Source organism: Centroberyx gerrardi, chromosome 3 (genome assembly GCF_048128805.1).
Source record: "Centroberyx gerrardi isolate f3 chromosome 3, fCenGer3.hap1.cur.20231027, whole genome shotgun sequence".
Lineage (NCBI taxonomy): Eukaryota > Metazoa > Chordata > Actinopteri > Beryciformes > Berycidae > Centroberyx > Centroberyx gerrardi.
The window spans coordinates 25,667,659-25,690,949 of record NC_135999.1 but is presented as its reverse complement, the minus strand read 5'-3'; the positions used below and the strand labels follow the sequence as shown (position 1 = coordinate 25,690,949).

The 23,291-nt window shown below is 41.0% G+C and overlaps 2 protein-coding genes across 2 annotated transcripts; both read right to left on the bottom strand.

Annotated features, from left to right (window-relative positions):
- Nucleotides 1-33: 33 nt before the first annotated feature.
- Nucleotides 34-11,156, bottom strand: LOC139909237 (4-aminobutyrate aminotransferase, mitochondrial-like). Its single transcript, XM_071896240.2, has 16 exons — nucleotides 11,113-11,156; nucleotides 10,869-10,959; nucleotides 9,519-9,616; nucleotides 8,831-8,860; nucleotides 7,567-7,684; nucleotides 7,423-7,472; nucleotides 7,256-7,336; nucleotides 6,843-6,935; nucleotides 6,332-6,394; nucleotides 4,232-4,295; nucleotides 3,393-3,541; nucleotides 2,637-2,774; nucleotides 1,691-1,858; nucleotides 1,031-1,177; nucleotides 740-851; nucleotides 34-284 (listed from the first exon to the last, which is right to left on the bottom strand). Exons 2-16 carry the CDS (start codon nucleotides 10,936-10,938, stop codon nucleotides 163-165), a joined length of 1,503 nt encoding a protein of 500 aa, XP_071752341.1. The 5' UTR covers nucleotides 10,939-10,959; nucleotides 11,113-11,156; the 3' UTR covers nucleotides 34-162.
- A 2,849-nt stretch (nucleotides 11,157-14,005) lies between these two features.
- On the bottom strand, nucleotides 14,006-21,436 carry hmox2a (heme oxygenase 2a). Its single transcript, XM_071896262.1, has 6 exons — nucleotides 21,345-21,436; nucleotides 20,954-21,071; nucleotides 19,064-19,231; nucleotides 17,485-17,808; nucleotides 17,213-17,345; nucleotides 14,006-14,133 (listed from the first exon to the last, which is right to left on the bottom strand). Exons 1-6 carry the CDS (start codon nucleotides 21,434-21,436, stop codon nucleotides 14,006-14,008), a joined length of 963 nt encoding a protein of 320 aa, XP_071752363.1.
- Between the last annotated feature and the right edge of the window lie 1,855 nt (nucleotides 21,437-23,291).

Here is a 23,291-nt window from a genome sequence, read left to right as displayed (position 1 = left end):
ATGTTGTCTTTTTCAGCCCTAACACCACTTTATTGACATGTTTGACGACTGATCAAATGCAAACAATACAGACAAAACAGGCAGTTGTGCACAGCTTCACATAAGCAGGTGCTTCATCCGGTGAAGCTCAGCATTAATGTGGAACCTGTGGACCGGCTCTCTCTATTTGAGCTCAGCGATGGCATCGTTGAAGATGTCCAGGAAGAGGTGTGCGTGTCGCTCTTTGAACACCAGAGCAGGACGAAATCTGATGGACTGATTTCCACAGCCTCCCAGAACCACACCTGAGAGGACGACAAACAGCATTGGCATACTAACACCTAGTTAACTGTATATACTGTATATCGTATGTTAATATTGTTGCTCTGTCCCCAAAGCTTAGGAAGAAAGGTTTTAAGAAATTGTCAGATCTAGGGAAGATTATTGGTAGATTTATTGCTAATTGTCAATGCTTTTAGTAAAATATTGCCCATGCTTTTTAATTGCACTCCACCACCCCCGTCTTGCCTTCCCTCTTTCTCGTTTTCTCTCTTCTCTGTTTGCTACTTTATTGTATTTTATGCTATACTGTTCTATTTTATCTTTTTTTGTTGTTGTTATGTGCTGTCCTGTCTGTAACTTCCTGTACTGCTGCAGTCTAGGACAGGTCTCCCTTGGAAAAAAAAAGACTTTTAATCTCAATAGGACTTACCTGGTTAAATGAAAAAAAAAAAAAAAAAGATCATGTTAAATGCCTTACCCTTGTTCCGGGCCTTAAGGATGAGGTCGTTGCGAGTGGCTTCATCCCTCACATCGACAGCACAGAAAGTCCCGATCCCTCTGGCTCTGCTGAGGAGGTGCGGGTACTTCGCCTTGAATAAGAGCATAAGAGAAGATTGTGTTGCTTCAGTCCCTGATGTTGCTGTACTCAAGCTCAAAACTGTACTTATACAATCGAAAAAACACTATTTTAGTTAAATCAGTCTATCCGTGTTAGACAACGCCACTCACGGCTTTGCATTAGAGAACTGCAGACCAGAAAATGTCTCACCTGGAGGTCGTAGAGACCCTGCAGCATCACCTTGCCAGACTTCTTCACCTCTTCCAGAAGGTTCTCGGTCCTGATCACCTTGATCACCTCCGTCAGGAACATGTTCTTGGTGTGGTCCCCGAGCCACGTGTTGAAGATCCTGAAGGGCTAAGGAGAAGAACATGCCGGAAGAAACCATGTTATACAGGGGCATACAGTAGCTGGGGAAAAGGAGTAGTTGTTAGAGGCAGTTTTCCTGTTGTTTTGTTTTCTATTAATAGACATTGTAATTATAGTGCCAGCTTGTGTTTTTGTTTTTAATGCACCTGGCGTACGACTCCCAAACAATTAATTTGACACAATCAGGTGTGTCAGGGGACAGCGGAAAATTCCAATCAGACACAGTTCTTAACCATATTGTTTTTATTTTCTTTGGTTATAGTTTAGTGCCATTTAATTTGAGTTTTGTGGAATTTGTAAAGGCCTATTGTTATTATACAAATGTAACTTTTATTTTGAGTTTGAACCAAAATCATGAGCAGCAGCATCATCACCTCCGTGGTATAATGAAAAGTCATCAAACTTGATTGATTTGCATGTTTTGCTATGATGCTACAGAGGGGGACTATTTAATTGTAAATTTGTCTGTTTCTGATGTTGCACGACGGATGAGCGTTCTACCTTGTCTGCCTGGAAGTCGTCTTTGTAGAAGTAGCCTCCCGTCAGCATCTTCTTACTGAAGGAGACCATGTCAGCTGGATCGTCCAATCCCCAGTGCTGATGAGCCCAGAACTTCCCTGTAGACCCGCCCCCTGTCTGCACCTCGTCCACTAGGAATGCAGAGCCATGCTGCCCAAAACAGGGAAAATGTGAACAGTGAAACCATGCATAGAATAGTTATACTATATAGTTATACAGTATATAGTAACACTATATACTGTAACACTATATACTGCTCTATAAAGCACTCACTGCACTAATTCCAATTTTGACTCAGCAATTATTGGCCTTTTAGTTTGTTCTTAAGGGATAAGTCTATTTGAAAAGTTTGTTCTATGAGATGTCCACTATTTGAAAAAAAAATAGAATCACATTATGGTACTTTTTAAAGGATAGGTGAAGTGATAATCCGCAAGATGTTGTACTTGATTTTGGCGACACCTTTGGTCATTAGTTGTCATTGCTTTGGTGTTTGCCCTCAGTGTAGGCACTGGTCCAACATACTGTAATAATAGACACTTTTTTATATTTCTTCTACTTTCTTATATTTAGCTATATAAAAAAAAAACTGTTGTTGCTTCTGTATACATAAAACACATCACTCCCTGTGCAGCAGAGGATTTTTCCTGGGAAAGAGGGACTTCATAGGTGTTTAGAACAGCAAATGTAAAAGCTTTCATGAACTGGCTATAGTTTGAAACACTATTGTATGGTATCAATCGACGATAGCGAAGAGCAAAAGGGACATTTATATTTATATATGAAAACGTTTGTGGATTATTACTTTAAGTTCTTGTTGGAAACAGAAAACACTTATTCACTGGATCCTCAATATCTTGAGATATCTTACAGACACTGACAAACTTCACAGATATAGTATCTAAAGTCATTCGGATCCATCCTGTACCTTCTTGGCGATGCCCCTCAGCTTCCTGAAGAAGTCGAAGGAGGCGTGGTTATCTCCGCCCTCCGCCTGGATCGGCTCAATTACAATCCCTGCCACCGGCCTGCCCTTCTTCCCCCACTTCTCTATCAGATCCTCAACCTAAAACAGAGAGGAGGGAATTCAGACGGATGAGAGATGATGGATGATAGAGGAGAGAATGAATCCCAGGACTTAGCAGCCGAGTTGGGCTGCAAACATTCTCCCTTACCGTTACTGGTTCAGACACTATAACTTTGTGTGAAAGCTCATTTCATTATTCAATAGAGTAAATTATTTTCTGCCATTTATTCATTTTCTAAATAGAACCACACTATACACAGTAAAATGATGTTTACATCTAGAAACCATGAGATCCCATTTTAACAAGCCAGTATTTTAAACCTTTTTGATACATTTAGATGCAGTGAAATCAATATAGAATCTCAAAAAATGGTATTGTGCAGGTTTCTATTTCTCAAGCCTAGACAGGAGAGAGGGGGCTGAAATGAAATACTGAAATACTGTATGAGAGACAGATGGAAAGGTAAAAGGGTGGAAGAGGATGGAGATGGATGATGCCGAAGAGAATAAACTCCAGAACTTTATAAAAGAATCAGATAGGAGGGGAGGTGTGAAAATGAGCTGAATAATAAATGTATAGATGGTCGATGGGAACAAGCAGTTCATCAGAGGAGGATGTGAAGATAAACGAGGGGAAACGATGTGAAAGCCCCTGACCTCCTCCAGACAGCGGGCTTCCTCCTGTGCGTTCTCCCTCTCAAACTGGTCCAGCGGGTATTTCAGTTTGGGGTAGGGAGCGATGGGCCAGTCAAATGACGGCACATCCAGCTTCTGGATGGCCTTGGTGTGGGTGGTGGCCAAGCAACCTGCAAAACAGGTTATACATGATTATTATGATTATGTGAAACAAACAGTTGTATTTTTAGAGGGGGTTAGAACAACATATATCGGTTTAAATAAATATGTTAATGTTGCCCACTGACGATATGATGGAAGTGAGGATTTGTATTTAACCAGCTTCAGGAGTGACAGTCTGTATTTATTAGTCTGGGTTTCAATTGAGAGTTTCCCATGATGGTCTAAATGCTGCTTCAGAGAACTTTTCCACCCTGATGAGTAATACTTTGGAGGAAACACTGAATACTTGTAATTTTTGGGATTTTTTTTGGCATGAAAATGGTGAAATTTACATGTAGAATAGAATACCAGCACAAAATTTCAGATATCGGCAGCTTCAATCAATTTTTCAAAAACCCATATCGGCTGAACCTTAGTTTTTAGTCCTCATAATGTATTGATTCCTAGGCACATGGGTTTAATATAGTCACAAAGCACTTTAAAAGGACAACAAGGGAGATAAATACAGATAAAAACAAGAGAGAATAAACACAATTTTAAGATATGAGGTCTGAACGTGTGTGTGTCGTCTAAGGCTAACTTCATACAATCCCATCACAACATAACGGCGTGCCAGCACAGCGTTCTGCCTCACATAAGTTTTATGAATATGTTGAGTAGCGATCGTGAATAAGCCCACGTTGGGTTGTGTGTCGTACCCAAAGTTCTTCCATGAAAGCCTCCCATGAAGGACAGCAGAGTCAGGTCGGGACATCCGGGGACCTCGAGAGAGAATACAACACAAAAGAGTGACGTTTCCTATATGCAATGCAATATATGCTTCCAGACAGCAATGTTCCTTTAAATGTAGATCTTCATTGGAAAAGTGTATGAGTAAAACTGGATCTGTGTGTGTGCAGGAAGATTCACAGCGCCTGGGGAAAGCCAATAGAGAAATTTCCTAATATGCGGGCATTGTAACATGTAAATAAGACATTTGGTGGATGGTTTTGTCCTTAGAATATTTTGTTTAGCAAGGTGAATAGAAAGGTACATCATTTATATATAGGAGGTCTTTGAAATTTTAAAGGTCCCATATTCTACACTTTCCAGTGTTTTATTCTATGTCTTGAGGTCCATTCAAAGCAGTTTGTGTGGTGTCATGTACCAAAAACACTCTCAATCCATTTTTACACGTTCATTTTCCAGCATCTCTCTGAGCCTTACCAAGAACAGGCCGTTTCTGTTGCTGTGTCTTTAAGCGTCTGTTCTGATTGGCTAACCGTTTCAAGAGTGGAACGTGAGACACTGCGGCCCGGCAGCTGCAGACAGCGAGAGGCAGGGAAAACTCTCCGGTAATAAACAATGACAACCGCTCAAGCGCTTTGAAAAAAAAACTTTGTTAAACTATTATTTCTTACAAAAATGATAATGAGCGAACCTTTGTGACGCCACAAAGTTACAGAAGTCCAAACGGCTCGTTTAGAGGCTCGCTTTTCTAATATGGATTGTGTGGATTTAGTTGGCGACCGTGTGTTTTGATACTTTCACCATGTTTAGATAGCACATCCAACTCCTTTATAATCAAAGAGGCAAGGGAAATCCTGTTTTACATGATATGGGACCTTTTAGCTGGTTGTTTGAACATTAAATATCTGGAGGCAGTCTAGGAAATGAGGAAACGCGTATTGTGTTTACAAAAGGAGTAATGTTTGCTGTTTGCTGTTGTCTTTTGTATGACTATATATAATTTGATGAATGTATACAGTACTGTGCAAACGTCTTAAAGGCCCTGACACAATGTCGGGCCGTCGGTAAGCGTCGGTGTCCCTAGTTTTTGCGGTGTGTCCCGCACCGTCGGCACTAGTCGGACCCTGTCGGCGTCTTTTCGGCCGATTGAGCATGTTGAATCGGCGGCGGAGCCGTCGGTGAGAGAGATCACTCTGATTGGCACGAGAAGAGAAGCGGAAGTGACGAAAGCAAAAGCAAACAATGAAGTCAAGACGGCACACACAGAAGGCTCTTCTCCATTAGACATATTAGACATATTCTCGATTAGAAGTAGCGAAACCGTCTGTGATGAGCGAGAGTGGTGTGAAAATGGTAAGCAAACGCTGCTTTGTTTACGGTTTGTATATCTGCAGTCCTAGGTCTTCCAGTTTCCCTTTTTGAATGACGAATACAGACTACCACCACCTGCTGGTATGGAGAGTTATTTCTCCTCACGCAGGCGCAGAACGTACGTGCTAGTCGGCCGTCGGCTGTAGTCTTTGCGGTGTGTTCAAGTGCAACATTTTGGACCAGACGCAGGCGACGTGAGGCGACGCAACAGTCGGTCTTCGTCGCCGCTGGTTCTTTGACGTCGGTTTGGTGTGTCAGGGCCTTAGGCACATGTAAAAAAAAATCCATAAAGCGAAGATGCTTTCAAAAATAATGAAATGAAAAGTTTCTTAAGACTTTTGCACAGTACTGTAGTAGATATAAATATTTTGTGTATACATGTTTGACTACATGTAGATATGTGTATGTTTATATATACATACATTATATGTGTATATATGTATGTGTGAGTATGAATGTGGAGGGTTGGCATGTTTGACTGTATTTTTGGTCCATTTTTATTTTATTTTTGTGGAGTGTAACTGGAAGTTTCAGTGTTAATTCATAACAGTGTCACGTAATCCCATGGAGGAAGGGCCACCAGTGTGGCATGACACAAAAATAAAGAATTCATTCATCCATTATATCCTGTTCCACTAGTGGGAATCGAACCCCTAACCCTACATTGTTAGTGCCTTGGGTCGTGAGCCTTCACCTACCTGATTGATCACACTGGTTCTCTCCTCCTCTGGGGTTGGCTGACTGGTTCCTCTCTGCTTGTTCTGTAGGGAAAACATCACATGAACTAACATTACACCATGTAATAACAAATACTGTCTAGAAGTAGATTTCTATTTCAAGCCAGACATTTCATAGTTTTTACTTGCAAACCTATCATGTAGGTTTGCAAGTGCGTGGACCTGGATTTTTTTAGCCACATAACCAACCTTTTGCAGCTTTAATTTATCCATTCTTTTTTTTTCTTTAGCTTTCTACTTTGTTCTATAGGGAAAATATTATAAATTTGATGGTTGTTCACCATCATGAAATAACAACCAATATCTAAAAGCAGGTTTCTTTCGTGTCTCACCTACATGTATTTACATCTGATATCCAGAAGTACTGATCTGTTGTGTTCTACAGGGAAACGCTACATATCTGACAAGGCAACGCCTCCATGTGATAACAAAGAGTGTCTAGAAGTAACTGTCTGCTTTATCCATCACTTACTCTGTACCAGATGAAGATGGATTTATACGCATTCTCATTGGCGCAGGAGCCGCAGGCCATGGTTTGCACTCGGCTGAATCCCTTGGGCGCCACCTGGAGGACAGTAGAAGACATGGACAAATGAGTTGTAAGCATTTATTTGGCCATTTCATTTTGGTAGTGTAGTGGGAATTAATAATTTATAGACATAGGGAATTGCACTGACCAAACTGAAAGGATGTGGGTCCTACTACTACTACTACTCAGAGTTTTTCCTACTCTGTTAAAGTGGTTAGTGTCCAATGAAAACTGTTGTCCCATTTAGGAATAACCCCACTATAGTGATAACCCTACCTAGTTGCATCACCGTTGTGCCCATGATGACCGTGAGTCCCATTTTAGGCATTTAGAAGGTATGGTTACATCAAACTTACTGACATTAAGCCGTCAAACAACTTCTCAGGAAATTTGCCGGGTGGAAGCATCCCGAGAGCTGGTCTGTTCACAAACGTACCCTGTGGCCAAACCAAACATCACATTACAGCCATGGCAAGTCTGCATTAACAATAATTAACAATACATTAACAATAAGTCTGTTTACCAGATTGCTTGGGTCTGCCATGACTTTGGTAAGTGCTGGGTGGTTGTATCCTGAAAACAAAAGAATTCAGCCATGAAGTTTATATCTTGCAGATAGATAGATAGCTAGATAGATAGATAGATAGATAGATAGATAGATAGATACCTATGGGGATGGAGGCGATCTGAGTATAGACATCCAGCATGCGGTTCCCATCTACGTCCACCAGGTAGTTTCCTCTGCTCTCCTCATAGTCACAGAAGAAATTCACCTGGATCACATTCTGTGAACAAAATAAAAAATCAAGAGAGAGACAACTAATGTTATCGTTCATTCGATTGAATGATATTTAATAAATCATAAATGGCGCATAATGCAAAGGTTTTAAGACACAAATGTAAAACTTCAACTTCCATGTCTTCAAAATTATACTTGTGCTATTTTGATGTATTCGTTTGTAGTAGGAATGTCCTAAAATATCACTATATCGATTATTGATCGCCACGTTGTTATATCGATTAAGTCTTGATGCATCAATGTATTAAATTACATTAAAACATACACTCAGTGGCCACTTTATTAAGTACACCTAGCTAGAAACATTCCACACGCATCTTGGTCCATGCTGACTGGCCGATATCCAATATTTAAAGTGTGCTAGTGCTTTTCAGGTGCTCAGGGGGTTCTCCAATATTACCTACACTAACGGAGTTGGAAAGGGTTTATGTTGTTTTTCTGTTTGTCTGTTTGTTTGTTTGTCTTAGCAGGATATCTCAAAAAGTTATCAATGGGTTTGCACAAAACTTTGTGGAAAGCTTGGTCATGGGCCAAGGAGGAACTGATTAACTTGTCATACCAATTGTCCAAAGGGGGGCGTGGCTTCTCACAAAAAGGTATTTAAAGTACAAACGGATTCACATAACACCATCAGATTTTGTGGCCAATCAGCAGACAGAAGAAGAGGCAAACCCTCCATTATTGTCCCAATCAAAAAACATCAGGGCACTGGAGAGTTCATTTCCAGTTTAGACATAACCGCCCTGTTAATTTTTCCAAAATTGACTAATGTGAAACAAGTGGGTAATGGGGCATGGAAGAAATTATTAACTTCCGACATGTGGAACTGGCATATCTTGACAATTGCTTAGTGTTGGTGGAGGTATGCGCTCTACTGAGTTCCATCTAGTTGGAGGTTGTAAATATGCACATGCTCACGTCTAGTCTCAGCGCCGTGTTGCTTCTCCTTGGGGCTAATCCTGTGCATACATCCTCAGAGTGCAGCTACTATTCTGCTGGTCTGTCCTGATATGTGTGATGTGTCTTCATTCCTATTCTGTCCTTTCTTTCTTTCTATCCTCCTTACCACAATGCACCAAAGACAAAGTGAATGAAGTTATTTTGTAAGACGGTGACAGATGCAGATTCTCACCTGGACCTTTTCCAGCTGCTTTGACAGACTCTGTAAAAGAAAGAATAAGTCACTTCATTCGGCAGGTAGAACAAACGTACCAGAGTTTGTCTTGGTGACACCGGTGCATCCAAGCAGCTTGACATACAGAGTTGCCTCTGACTGGTTAATGCTCTGCTTGGCCCTGTCCTCAGTGATGACAGTGTTCTTCGTACGTGTCAATGATTGGCTTCACAGAAAGCTTTGGCGAGGTCATTGTTAATACTCTCAGTAATAGACAAACATTCACTACAGTGAACAGGTGGCTGAAGCTGTAACAGTGTTATGGGTTTAGTTACAGTAGTGACCAAATTGATCTGTTTTTATTCAACGGTGCAAAGTTTACTTTTCTCAAAGGGGCAAGATACTTCTTTACTAGACATCATCAGTTTGTATCGCATAACTGGTTAATGGTTCAATAGTTGAATGATACATATATAGTCTGCTGTGTTTATTAACTCTTGCACTGTCCCTTCACACTGTATGTGACGTCCTCTTGCACTTGAGCCATCACGATGTGCAAGTATAACTATTGTAAGGAATGAAAAGTCCAAGAGTGGCTGATTGTTTTGTTACTTCTGTTTTTTTGGTTCATGCACCTTGGAAGAGCTGCAAGATTGTACAAGTACACAAGTACCTTTGGAGGTGAAATGTGTCCACCTTGCCTTACCCTGGATATGGGGCCTGGAACCTCTGTCTTCATGCAAGGACCATCAAACTCAGCTTCCTCAACAATGTTGGCTGCAGTCTGGCTGACCTGACGATATCCTGCTGAGAAACACACACACTTTTATCTAAAGCACCTATCTAAAGATTCTTATTTTAAATAGCCTACCATCTGTAGCTTAACACATGGTGAACAGTTTCATCTAAGATGCGTTGCAGTATCATGAATGCATACATTGTTAGCATGCGTTGCCCTTGTGGGAATCAAAACCCCTAACCGGTAAGTTTTTAAATGGAGTATTATGTACAGTTTATAATATGTAGGAATAGATCTGTAAACATTCAAAATGTTGTTGAATATTTCAAACACTGTAGTTATTCTCAGTGGGACATATCTGTACCGAGTTTCACATCTCTATGATTAATAGCGTGGCGGGGTTGAGCCTTAGACTTTGAGGGCGTACTATAGCGCCCCCTATGGGCCAATCAGTACCATTATTTGAGTCCAAGTAGCGAGTGACCAGGACTATCTGTTCGCCAGATTAGAAAAAAAGTTACCAATATATTATTCAGCAATTCCAAGTTATTCAGCCAAATAGTGGAGAAAAAAAATAAATAATTTTGAGCAATAACAATAGGGTTTAATGAATATGTAGTGAACCCCTAAAAATACATTTGTCAGTTTGTGTAAGTCAATGTGTAAGTTGTGGTGTGCAAGTATGCATAAATCCACTCCATCTCTAACTGGAATTATGCCTTTGACCTGTTTTGTCATTTACAGTGAAGATAGATCACCAAAACCGGACAAAACAGGGAACAAAAACAGATTGTGCTGATCATTTATGTAAACCTTTGCTCTCCCTGCTAAACTCGTCTTGTGACCCTTCCTGACTTCATCAACACAGTCAAAGGGGGCCGATCCACTTTGGATAAAACCCGGGCAGCAAATCACAGTGACATGCTGTGGGCATTGTAGTAGCCTAGATGCAACTCCATTCCTATTAACTATGCAGGTATGAGAGAGAATAAGGAATTATTGGTCAATGTGAAATACAATAAAGACATTGCTAAACTGAACTGCTGATCTGAAGCGAAACGTTAACCAAAATATAAAACCTGACTGTCTAATTTCCTGTCGAAATGTCTTTACATTCAAGCTTAAAAACGAGTTTCAAACAATTAGGAGAAGGGCTCCATTCTTTTTTCAAGGGGAAGTGGTGTTTGTGTTTGTGACCAAAGCTGATCACAAAATGTGCTCTGTTAAAAAGAAACTAAAAACACAGAGAGAAAATACAGTATATTCATTTGAGGGAGAAATAATTGGGTTGAATCACTATTATCTGCAATCTCTGACCTGTGGCAGTCAGTCCGAGGCAGGGTCTGAGGGAAGAGGCCACACGGCGACTCAGCAAACCACAGGCCATGCTGTCCAGGAACCACTTAACCTGCAGGCAGAGACACAGCTCAAGTTCAAGTTTGTTTATTTATCACAAGCATGTCTCAAAGGACAGAGAAAAGAGCCTAACTAGATCTAACTGATCAACAATCAACCACAGAAACAGAACAGAGAACACAGAACAGTGAATGAAAACACCTACCTGGGTTTAAATAAAAAGTTAATGTGCAACAGAGCATCCATTCCAAAGCATGAACACAGAATGAGTGATAAAATACTATACATGTTGAAACGATCCAAATCCAGAGCAAAAAAAAAACGAACTATGCATCACTGGGCTGTGTACGAAACAACGATGGGAGACGGAGAAATCAGGCTCGTTTGAGATGACTACCTGCCCGCCTGGAAAATAGACGAGAGTAGCCGAGTGCAATCAGGCGAGGAATCAACAAGCCGAACACTCCCGACTGCACACTCACTGCTCTTTTTCTTCTTCTTCAGTTTTGTTTAACGGCGGTTGATGAAGAAGAAGAAGATGCATTACCGCCACCCACACTCACTGCTCTAACGACCCAGACCTTCACGTTACTTATTTTTATTTTAATGTAGGCATTACAGGTGGCATTTATGGAAAATATTACATACCGTTCTAATAAAATAATATACGGACTGCTCATGGAGTGACATCTTGGAACAGATATAAAAACTGAAGTTTCTTCATTTCACTGTGGGTGCGTGATACAACTGTGTTGAACCAGTGAGCGCTCAGCTCGAGGCGTTTCCCATCATCTTGGAGCTGTGGTCGGCGGAGCGAGTCGGACAACTTTTCTAACCATCATGCAACGGACCAAGCAGTCGCTGGTCAAAACTGCGCAGGACTTGCTCATCTCAAACAAGCCTAACAGCTCTTTAACAGACACTTGCAGGATTTCTGATTTTTTTCGTGTGCTGTCTACTGTCTAATATTCACAACCTGTTTGTGTGTGTGTGTGTCTGTCTGTGTGTGGGTCAACGCTAGATTATGCTACAGAATTGAATCACACACTGACATTGGTAAGACTTCAACTGAGATTGAAACTGATGACTTTTTGCTCTTTTAGCCTTCAGACCAAGACTGGTCTAAAAAACAAAACAAAAAAACTACAACACAGAATCTAACTTTGTATAAAATTCATAATCAGAAAATGTAGCGGTAGTCCTTTAAGATGCAAACCAGATAACACACTTAATATCAGGCTGACCTAATGGACAGATATTTTAGTGGGCGTACAAAAAAAAAGAATCAAACTAGAATAGCTATGGTTTTCACATTATAATGCTACACCTTGCCATTGAACGACCCTGTAGTATTCCCTTGGACTTTAAAACGCAAAACTTAAACTTTAAAAACTTACGTACTTCCGCTGTGGGGCAGCTGGTAGGTTTTTCCCGCTAGCTAGTGAGATTTCAAGGCTTTAAATCGATATAAGGGAGGGTCAAATGACTTAGGAAAAGCATAGACAAGACAGAAGAACTTCTCTGTCAACAATATGTATGCATTAGGTGAGTGTATAAATGTTTGTTTTTGTAAAAAAAAAAAAATTTGACAGAGGCGGCGGGTGTGCTGTTTTGCATTTAAGAATAAAGAGGAAAAAATAATATCGTTAATAACTCCACAGTCACTACAGGTTAGGCTATTACAATACCGACCAAGCTAGAGTAATTTGTCTAAAAACAACCCACCGTGAACCGACAAAACATTGCGCATATATCAGCATTTTTATTGAAATTGTTTTCACGCCAGAAATGATCCACACCACGGTCTGACTCACACCTAACAAAATGATCTGAACTTTGGTAAAATCCGCACCAAAAGATGTAGGTGTGAAAGCCACCTTAGAAAAATGTATCCTCCACCAGTTACAGCTCATTTATAGGGGATATTTATTACCTGACAATACTCATGGCATAAATGCTCAAATAAGATGCAATTCTAAAATGCATAACCTTGGAAATAAAGATATGTAACACTTACTGGGAAAGAGAGGAAAGTGAGTGGGAGTCAGCTGGAACAACTTGAGCGTCAGTAGGAGCACAGCCAGATCATCTCCACCTCTCTGTCACAGGAGGTTTATCTACCTGCCAACAACCACTCACACGCAGGTAAACACAGAGGGGCGGGGTCACTGGGAAACCAATTTTGGATCACCTAGGGTGTTGAGTCACAAAGTCTCAAACATGAAATAACATGCTGAAAAAATGTTTCAACCTTTTCTCCCTCTCTGTTATTTATTTACCAGGTGCTTTTTTCCATCATACAACAATTTATAATACAACAGCTGTGGCTCTGGCACTTGTACCCCTTACTGTTACTTGCTTGTAGTGTCGGTGATGTAAGAATTTAAGCTTTTCCTCTGTGGCACTCGTAAGAAGTTTCTCTGGATAAGGGTGTTAGCTAAATATCTAAAATGTAAATGTTAACGTTTTCAACAAACATTCCTCAGAGAGATTCAATATTATTTACTGACACAACTTGACCCTTATTTATTATCACAGTTCAATCAGTCCAATCACCAAGTACAACAGAATGTACAGGACTTTGTAAATTAATGCATTATTAGGCAGCAATGCATACTCAATACAATCAACAATATTTCATTGGTTTGTGGAATACATTCAACTGACAAGAGTATTATAATCATATGGGCCAATACCTCTTAGAATATAAATTCAATATTTTGACACGGTAAAATGTCCTTTAAAGTCTGTATGCATATTAAATAAGGCATGCAGGTTTTGACAAGCATCATAAAATCCCTGTAGGCTTAGTGTGTTATGTATTGCAATTACATAATAACAAAAGCAATTTCACTGTATTCTCCACAGTCTCAGCAGCAAAAACACTGTATGCTCCATAGAGTCAGTTCATAGTCAGTGTTAAATCAACCCTGGATCAGGTTCAGGTATTCAATGCATTAACACTTCTAGCAGTGAAATGCTTTACAAATGAGGGAAAATAAGAACAAATATGTGAGGTTTTAAGTGAGGAGCTCAAGATAATCTACTGTGGCCTCGTGTCTTTGCTCAGTAGCGACTGGCAGAACCGCTCTGTGAGATCACATGAGGTACCAGGCGGCAAATCCGGCAAGTACCGCCACCCAGGTGGCCATTAAAACCTGACCGGTAGGGTGTCTGAGAAGCGTCACGGCTAACTGGCACGCGTAGGTGGGATTTCCACTGGCCGCTGGAGAGAGGAGAGGGAAGAGGATGAGGCGGTAAGAGGAAGTGGGAGATGGAGAATGGATGAATAAATGAAGGAATGAGAACAGAAATTACAGACTGGAAAAGAAAATCAAAGCTGCCCATCTCTGCCCTTGAAACCAGGTTAGAGGAGCTTCTGCTGGTATGCAGAATATGCTTGTACAAATCAAGATGGAAGAATCAAGACACTACAGCAGATGATTTCACCAATTAGTTCCTCCTCTCTGGTTGAAGGTCAGCTAATCAGTGAAATCATTTGATGTTGTCAATGAAAACCTGGTTGGAATGAAAACCTGCAGACTCTCTGCCTCCATGGCACATGGTCGAATACCCGGGCGTTACTTCATTCTTCTTCTTCACCATCCAGACCAAGCCCTACCACCTTGATGACATCTTCATCTTCTTCATTGGTACAAGCATATCCTGCATACCAACAGAAGCTCCTCTAACTTGGTATCTGGCAGAGCTGGGCAGGTTACCAAGAAACGAGCCAGCAAGTTCATGCTACTTATCTATTATAATCAATTTAATGGAACAGCTGAATTAATTTGATTTACAATGATTTCTTACTGAATGTTTGCTTATTTTAATATTACTGACATTTAAATATGGCAGGGTTATGCTTTGGAGTACATAGAAAACTACATGTCAATGGAGTTTTTTGGATTACTGAATTCTAATTGAAATTTTGTGGTACATTATGTACACAGCTTCACCCGCATCGTCTCACCACCTCCCAGAAACCAAGCCTACCAGCAGCCCAGTCCAATCTCCAAAATCAGATCATTCCTGTCTCCTACTGATTTACATAAGGTCATACATGCATTTATTTTCTCCCGCCTCGACTACTGCAAATGCACTTTATGCCGGCATCAGTCAGAGCTCCCTTCACCGACTCCAACTGGTACAGAACGCTGCTGCCTGGATTTTAACTGGCACCAAGAGATATGAACATATTACTCCGGTACTCGCCAACTTACACTGGCTGCCTGTTACATTCCGCATTGATTTTAAATTTCTACTTATCACTTTTAAAGCATTAAACGACCTTGCTCCAAATTACATCAAGAACTTATTAACCCCCTATGTGCCTGGGCGTCCACTTAGATCGGTGGATAGGGCTCTGCTGGTTATTCCTAGGTCTCGGCTAGTGACCAAAGGTGACCGGGCCTTTGCTGTTAGAGCCCCCAAACTGTGCAACAGTCTGCCTTTCGAGATCAGACAGGCAACATCTTTAGTGTCTTTTAAATCTCTTCTTAAAACATTCCTTTATCGGAAAGCTTTTATGAATGTTTGATATGTTGCTGTGTTTGATTATCCCACTTTTGACAGTCTATATTTTTGGGTAACTTCATTTTATTCCCCTCTGTTTCATGATCTCTGTTTGTTTTTCTTTTGTTTTTAATTGTTGTTTTTTAAATTCTTTTTGTTAAGCACTTTGTAACTTTGTTAAGAAAAGTGCTATATAAATAAAGTTTATTATTATTATTATATTAATTGTTTCCTGCCCGCACACCCGGCTAACAAACGGATAATCACCACTATACACTGCACCTTCCCCTCCGCCCCCATCACTGCCACACGCCACTACCACTCACCATTTATTATTTATTTATTTATCCATCAAAGTGCAATATTCAAAACAGTGCAAATACTTACGGTGCAATATTTTGATTCTGATTTCATCTTTTCCTTCTACCGTTTCTATATTGATTTTATATTACTGTGTTTATTGGTTTTATATTGTCTTTTATTCTTTGCTAAAGCTAAAGCTAAATTCCTTGTATGTGCAAATGTACTTGGCCAATAAAATGATTCTGACTCTGATTCTGAAAGGGCAGGTCGATTGATTTCATCGTCGACAGCGTAAATGCTCACAACTCATTTCATCCTATTCAGTATAGCTACCTCTCCATACTCTTGTACAGGTGCATAATCCAGGCTATGCTTCCTGAATCTACATAGTGATTGAATAGTAAATGTACACCACCTGTATTGACACTGAAATCCTTTTATTTGTTTTTAGGCTTTACATGGTGTTGCCCCTTTATTTCTGAACTTCCGTCCCTAAACAATACTACCAGGTCCCTCAGGTCCTCTAATCACCCCAAGGTCCCATTTAAGACTGATGGGGTAATAGGGCTTTTCTGTGGCTGCACCGAAACTGTGGAATACCCTCCACCCAAACATCAGACCAGCCGAATCTATCACTGGCTTTTCACTGTGTCTGCCATGTTCTTTTATGCGTTCTTGCGCCTATTTTGTGCTTTTAACAATGCTCTTATTTACATTAAGTCTTGATTTTGCTGTTGCTATTCCATGCTCTGCCTCCGTTTCCCCTGTTTTCGAACCCCCCTGTTTTGGTACTTAGTTTAGTACACACTGGTTTTGTGTTTCTGAAGCGCTATATAAATAAATCTCTATCAAAATGTCTTGTGCTGACCCCTTGCAGTTCACTGTATGTAAGGTCCTGTGGCTCCTCAGCAATGTGTGTCAGTAAATACAGTGTTATTATTGTAGTCTGTCGATACTTCTCTGCACCAATGCCACCAAGACTAATTGAAGAGTTTTATTCTGAAATGCATACATTTGGGGAAAATAAAATCATTACTTGGGGTTCATCATAGAATATCTCTAAAATGTAGGGATTCCAGTCTGTTAAACTCTTATTTTGTCATTCAAGGTGTTAGGTTACTTACTATCCATAAAAAAGTAAAGTTTTTTCACTTGGTGAATATCTCATTTGAAACTCTTGAATTCCTATAAATGTATTGTACTTGCTGGAAAAAAACAAACAAACTCTGATTCTGATAAGAGTCCATTTGAAGAGTGCTCTTCTGAAACACTATGAATTTGAGAAAAAATATCTTTCTTGCAATTAATATCTCTATCTAGAGGATCCAGTTTGTAAAAGTGTTATTATTTAGTCACCACATGTTATTACCTACTATTGTTTAAAATGTTCCATCTTTTACTTTATTTTTATACTATATTTTTTAAAGTGTGTGTTCCTTTTTCCAAATGGTGGATATCTCATTTTGGAACAAAACTCTTCAACTTACCCTTTTTTGCTGCATAATAGGGGCACTTGTTGATGTCTCCTCCCTGCACAATCTCTGCATGACTGTGTCCAAGGCCTGCATCCTGGACTTCCTCTTTGATGGTCTTTCCGATCTCTTCGAGCTCGGTGAATACCTGTGTTCAGATAAAAGTTATATTTCTCTTACTAAACCTTTATCTTTCACCCCGAAAAACAATTAAAGACCTACTAAAACCTTCTATTGTCAGGACACACTGTGGGTCTGACTCTCCCAACCCCTCCCTGCTCCCTCACCATCATGTTGAAGCCGAAGGCCAGGTTGGACTCGACCACGATCCTCTCCTTGGTCTTGGCATCCAGTTCCAGCTCGTTCATCCTGCTCCGGTAAAGCTGCTTGAAGCCGCTGTGACTGTGGATTCCCTCGAACCGGTAGAAGTTGAGACCCTCGCCCGTCGAGGGGAGCTTCAGCGCCCGCTGGGCCACCTTCTTCAGGATCTGTCCCCCCGAGAGGTCACCCATGTAGCGGGTGTAGGAGTGGGCCACCAGCAGCACGGGGTCCTTCTCTCCCACCTGGTGGATGCGGTCCACATAAGGCTTGGTGCCTGGCGAGAGGCTGATCTGCGAGAGGCAACAGAGCTACGAAAGTCAGTAGAGGCTTTCCAGGATTTCAACACGTCTGGCGCTATCAAGGAAGTCTACTGGAGTCTACTGGCTGTGTGCAAATAATGGCTAAATATATGACAAACACACTAGAAAAGAGAGATACCTGAAAAAGTTTGTTGTGGTTTGGGTGTAGATACATTCTTTAATGTTATAAGTAAAAGTGAGACGTCTAATAAGGCAGATTTGTTTCCAAATTCAAGTTTCTGTAACACAGGAAACTTTTTTTGTTTTTAACCCTTGCCCCTAGCATATGAATAACTGCTGCAAAGTAAACACCAAAATTACCCTATTTGTTTAAAAGCAAACAAATGCTCAAGGATAGAACATAGGCCACGAAGTTTCTTAAAGAGACAGTAACAATTACTACAATACCTACATGAACAATAAATTGTGTCTCAAAGATTAAATTATTACATTTGTTTTCAATTCAAGGAACCTGGCTATTCTACACTAAACAAAGAGGTAAATAATTATCATCCATAGGCAATTCTTTAAGGCTAAATACAATTTGGGTAAAAGAAGTGAAAACAGGTCTAGTATATTAAAATGTCCAGATAGATTTCTCTCCACAGTTAATGACAGATATTAAGACTACATTTACAGTAAAGCTGAGAAAGGATAGGACAGGTAAGTATTTAGATCCTATAAGTATTCTCTAATATAGGCTTGGCTCCAACACCAAGTATTAGGATTCATTTGTATATACAGTATATTGATATAAAGTAAGTATTTGTATATAACTAGATGTAACTAATACAGACAATAGCGACATCAAGTGGTGTAACTGTTACTTTCAACAGGGTAAAAGCTATATAGATAGGACTAATAACATTTCTCCTATCACTGATAGTTTGGAAAAAACATTGTTTATTTTATTGCTAGCTAGTTGCTGAATTAACCACACTGTATTTGTTCCTCCGGGTCAGCAAATTGTCCCAACAAATTGATGTGCCATGCCACCGGTTATTTTACAGACAACTTTACTCCTGCAGGTTTAAGTTGTGACTTATATAATAGTCATATATAAACTTGGACTTAGTGAGAATTTACATTCCAAGTAGCCTACATTTGAAAAGTTTAAATGGTGCAACAGGCTGCAGGTGACTGATGCCCTAAAAAACAGGCCAGCCATGTGTGAGGCTCAACCTCACCACCTTTACATCGTGAGACTGACATGCAGCCTACAAGGCTCTCTGTGGTTTCTGCTGACCTGGCTCTGCCAGTCCTCTCCATAGAAGTACTCCAGGTCCCGGGCCAGGGCTTCGCAACGGTGCAGCTCTGTGGGGAAATAGATGGGAGCGAACTGGGGGTGATCTTTGTTCTTCTCGATCTCCTCCTCCATCGCCGAGTAGACAAAGTACAGAGCCACTGTGCCCCTCTGGCCAAGGAAGGACAGAGAGAGAGAGAAATAATTATTTCTCTACAATAACTACAGAGAAACATTGGCTATACTGTAGACATTTCTTCCTGAAATTCAATGATAGGCCTACTATGACAGTAAGTCACAAGTCAGAGAGAGAGAGATGCAGATAGACAGAGTAACACACACACACATACACACAATGGTTCAATGGTCACTACAATGTCTGATATGACTTTAATGGCGGTTGAATGATTTATATAATTACATGTTCTCAATTTTGGAACTGTTTTACGTTAGATCTTGGTGATTATGTACTATTACATAGTACAGGTTTTCATGTCCAAGATTTTATCATCTCTTTATGGTTTGAATGTATAAACTGTTGGTTTTTGAAAAACTGACATTTTGTAAACTGGTTTGACGATATTGTTTCTGATGAACAGTCATGCAAAGACAGAGAGAGAAAGGAAGCAGAGGGGGTCAAAGAGGAAGACAGAGATGAATGATTTGATTGATGACTTTGAGAAAGATTGGGTTACATTTAGCACAATACAGTCCCACTAAGTTGTTGGTCACAACCAAGGCAGGAAACAATTTTTTTGTCCACTGGGCACGGTGACTGGTACATATTTAGAGAAGGCGCCCCAACTGTGGAAGACTTCAGGTGCCCAAGAAAGGACATCCCAGCACTCTCAATGACTACAGGCCAGTCGCTCTGACCTCACATGTCATGAAGACCTTTGAGAGACTGGTTCTGCAGGACCTCAGGCCCCTGGTGGGTGGCTCCCTGGAACCCCTGCAGTTCGCATACCAGGCCCACATCAGTGTGGAGGACGCCATCATCTACCTGCTACACCGGGCTTACTCAAACCTGGAGAGGCCAGGGGGCGCTGTGAGAATCATGTTCTTTGACTTCTCCAGTGCCTTCAACACCATCTGGCCCCTTCTACTGGCGGAGAAGCTCTCAGAGATGCAGGTAGACCAAGACCTCGTGGCCTGGATCATGGACTACCTCACCAGCAGGCCTCAGGACGTCTGGCTGCAGGGCTGCCTGTCAGACGTGGGCAACACCGCCGCACCCCAAGAAACCGTACTGTCACCATTCCTATTCACCCTCTACACCTCAGACTTGCGCTTCAACTCCAGAACGTGGCACCTACAGAAGTTCTCTGATGACTCCTCCACTGTCGGCTGCAACATAGAGGACAATGAGGAGGAGTACAGAGAGCTTTGTAGGTTGGTGCGACAACAGCCACCTGCAGCTCAACATCGGGAAGACCAAGGAGCTGGTGGTGGACTTCAGAAGGAGCAGGAAGACCCCAAACCCTGTCACCATCCAGGGGGAGGAGGTGGAGATGGTGAACTCTTATCGGTTACTAGGAGTGCAGCTCAACAACAAACTGGACTGGTCGGACAACACTGAGGCCCTCTACAGGAAAGGACAGAGCAGGCTGTTCTTCCTGAAGAGGCTCAGGTCCTTCAATGTGTGCAACAGGCTGCTGCAGATGTTCTACCAGTCTGTAGCAGCCAGTGCACTGTTCTTTGCTGTGGTGTGCTGGGGAGGCGGCATCAAGGTGGGTGATGCCAGCAAACTGAACAAATTGGGAGAGCCAAGCATTACCAGCATTTGCCTGGTGGCTGGTTAGTTCCTCACCCTGCTTACACCCATTTTCCCCAGCATCATTTGAACCGGGACTTGAAATATGTACAGACGACAACAAAGCCCTGAAGGCTAACCTTGAACAGCTCTCGTCTGATGCGCCCTCTGAGGAAATCTTTAACAAACTGGCAGTTCTCTGCTCTGTCGTGGGACTCCTTGGTCCCCTCCGCCAACATCTCAGACAGGTCGGTTGGACTTGGTTGGAAAAGAGAAAGAGAGAGGAGGGAGCAAGAGGGAGAGACTCATTAACATTTGAGCTATTTAGATAAATCCAGAGCTTCATACAATGAATGCAACAATAGAAGAGGCTTAAATTCCTAGATAATTTGGTGGTTGACCAATCATGAATAAAAGGCAATGAGCACTTGAAAATGAAAAATGCTCTACCAAAGTGAAAGTAATATAGATATTAGGCCTATGCTTTAAGTGCCAGAACAGACCATTGACCATGCAACTTTTCCTCCATACCTAAGAACCTCATCATCATCATCCACAACAATCCTTGCTCCTCCATTTGTCACACCGTTGGATATCGGCTTTGGTATCACCTCAGTTTCCATCTTACTGGTTGTTTCACAATGCGTTAGCCTTCTGTAAGCAGGAGAGAGATGTTAATGCATTGGTATTGAGATTAAAACCTAAGAGAAAAGAAAGAAAATAAGACCAAATCACCTCAGTCACCACAACAAACTGCCAACACTGGTCGAGCAAAATGGGAAGTTGAAGCAACATTATTGGACATGACAATCAGAACATTAATGTTTTTACTATGGCAAAAAAAAAAATGCAACAGAACCTGCAGTAGAGGCACCAAAACAGGGATGGCTGTAGGGCTTAAATTAGGAACATGCAGCTCAATTCATACATGGTAATACTGTATGTAAAGCTGGGTGCAGTATTGGAGTGGTCAACACACTCAGAAATGCCACAAAGTTGTGGGAACTTGTGCATATGACATTAATAAAAGACAAATGTTATTTAATACCTGACAAACTTAAAAGATACCAGAAAATAGGACTATGGTGATCCTATAGTGTAATAGGACACTATATAAATGTCACTGTAAAACAATGAGTCCCAAATATTACAGAATATTACAGTAATTTGTAGGAATATTACAATGATGCCATAGGAGATAAAGAATACCACTGGGGTCACTCTATTCAGTGAAAAACGGAAAAATAGAGTCCGCACACTAGATAATGCTAATGTTCATGGGAGCATTATCTAGTGTATCTAGTGTGCGGACTCTATTTTTCCGTTTTTCACATGTAGGCTACTCCTGTCCAGCACCTAGTATTCATCGCGTTTGGATGTGCGTGCGTTTGTAACCTTTTTGCGTCACTCTATTCAGTACAGATACACTGTAATTCCCTATGGGAATATTATAGCTAAGTATTTTACATTCAGACCAAACTCGAGCAAATTTACACACACTGCAGTTACAACTTTGTAGGCTAAATTGACAAGGCTTCAACTGTACCGTTACACTGAAAACATACATCCAAACCAGGAGGTTAAAGCTAACGTTAATTGGACATGAATCTTTGTGAACTATATGAAGCGAGCAGCAGACATTCCCACGGACAGTTACAAAACTGTGACTTTGCCCCAGCTGTCCTCGGTATTATATTACAGCTTTCTGAACACCGAGTACTCAGCAAATACACTCTAAAACTTCACACTGAATCTGTATAGACACAAGCACATACACTTATCATGTATAAATGACATATATATGTTGGTTTACCTTGTTGAAATGCTATTTTAGTTGCCTGCTAGGACAAAGCAGAGAGAGCACGTCAAGGGGGCGCGGTTTCCATGACAACGAGCCAATCAGAAGTTTGCCACAGACAAGAGGAGGGCTGATTGGCTTGTTGCCAGGACAAAAGGCCAATCACATTTCTCATCACAGAAAAGAGCCGGGCTTCACCCGACGCACATGTTGAAGATACAAAATATGATTGCTGGTGATAGTGTTAAAGGGAAGTAAAATAAACTATGAGTAGTTTTTGTTTTTATCTGGTATGTAGTTTCTTTATTGGCTGTGACCTGTGTGCAAACTAAGTATCATCCCAGCCTCTTTGATGTTGAGTTTCCAGACTTCAAAGCATAATTTTAGGTGTTTTCCAAACTTTTTAAGACACTGACTTATTTCAAAATAATTTTCCATACCTTTCCATACTTTCTAAGAACCCTGTGAACTACTGCTGCACTTTGGCTGCATCTCCAGGAGAAAACCCATCAAAATTGAGTTGCTTTCCAGCCATCGGACATTACAAGGTATGATTAGTTCAGGGATGGAGGTCCAAGAACCAAACACTACAGAAGCTCATTTCACCAATGAGCTCCTCTGGTTGAACAGAACTTCAACCAGAGGAGGGACTGATCTGTGGAAAAAGCTGCTGTAGTGTT

Bases quoted from the DNA above. Each gene is read 5' to 3' on its own strand.
- hmox2a (XM_071896262.1), bottom strand. From the start codon at position 21,436: ATGGAAACTGAGGTGATACCAAAGCCGATATCCAACGGTGTGACAAAT. The intron at 19,232-20,953 runs GTTAGCCTTCAG...TTCCTTGGCCAG, and splicing joins TCAGACGAGAGCTGTTCAAG to AGGGGCACAGTGGCTCTGTA. The intron at 14,134-17,212 runs GTAAGTTGAAGA...TCCTCTCTCCAG, and splicing joins CTATTATGCAGCAAAAAAGG to CGGCCAGTGGAAATCCCACC.
- LOC139909237 (XM_071896240.2), bottom strand. From the start codon at position 10,938: ATGGCCTGTGGTTTGCTGAGTCGCCGTGTGGCCTCTTCCCTCAGACCC. The intron at 7,473-7,566 runs GTATCTATCTAT...TTTTGTTTTCAG, and splicing joins GATCGCCTCCATCCCCATAG to GATACAACCACCCAGCACTT. The intron at 3,542-4,231 runs GTACGACACACA...CCTGTTTTGCAG, and splicing joins CTTTCATGGAAGAACTTTGG to GTTGCTTGGCCACCACCCAC.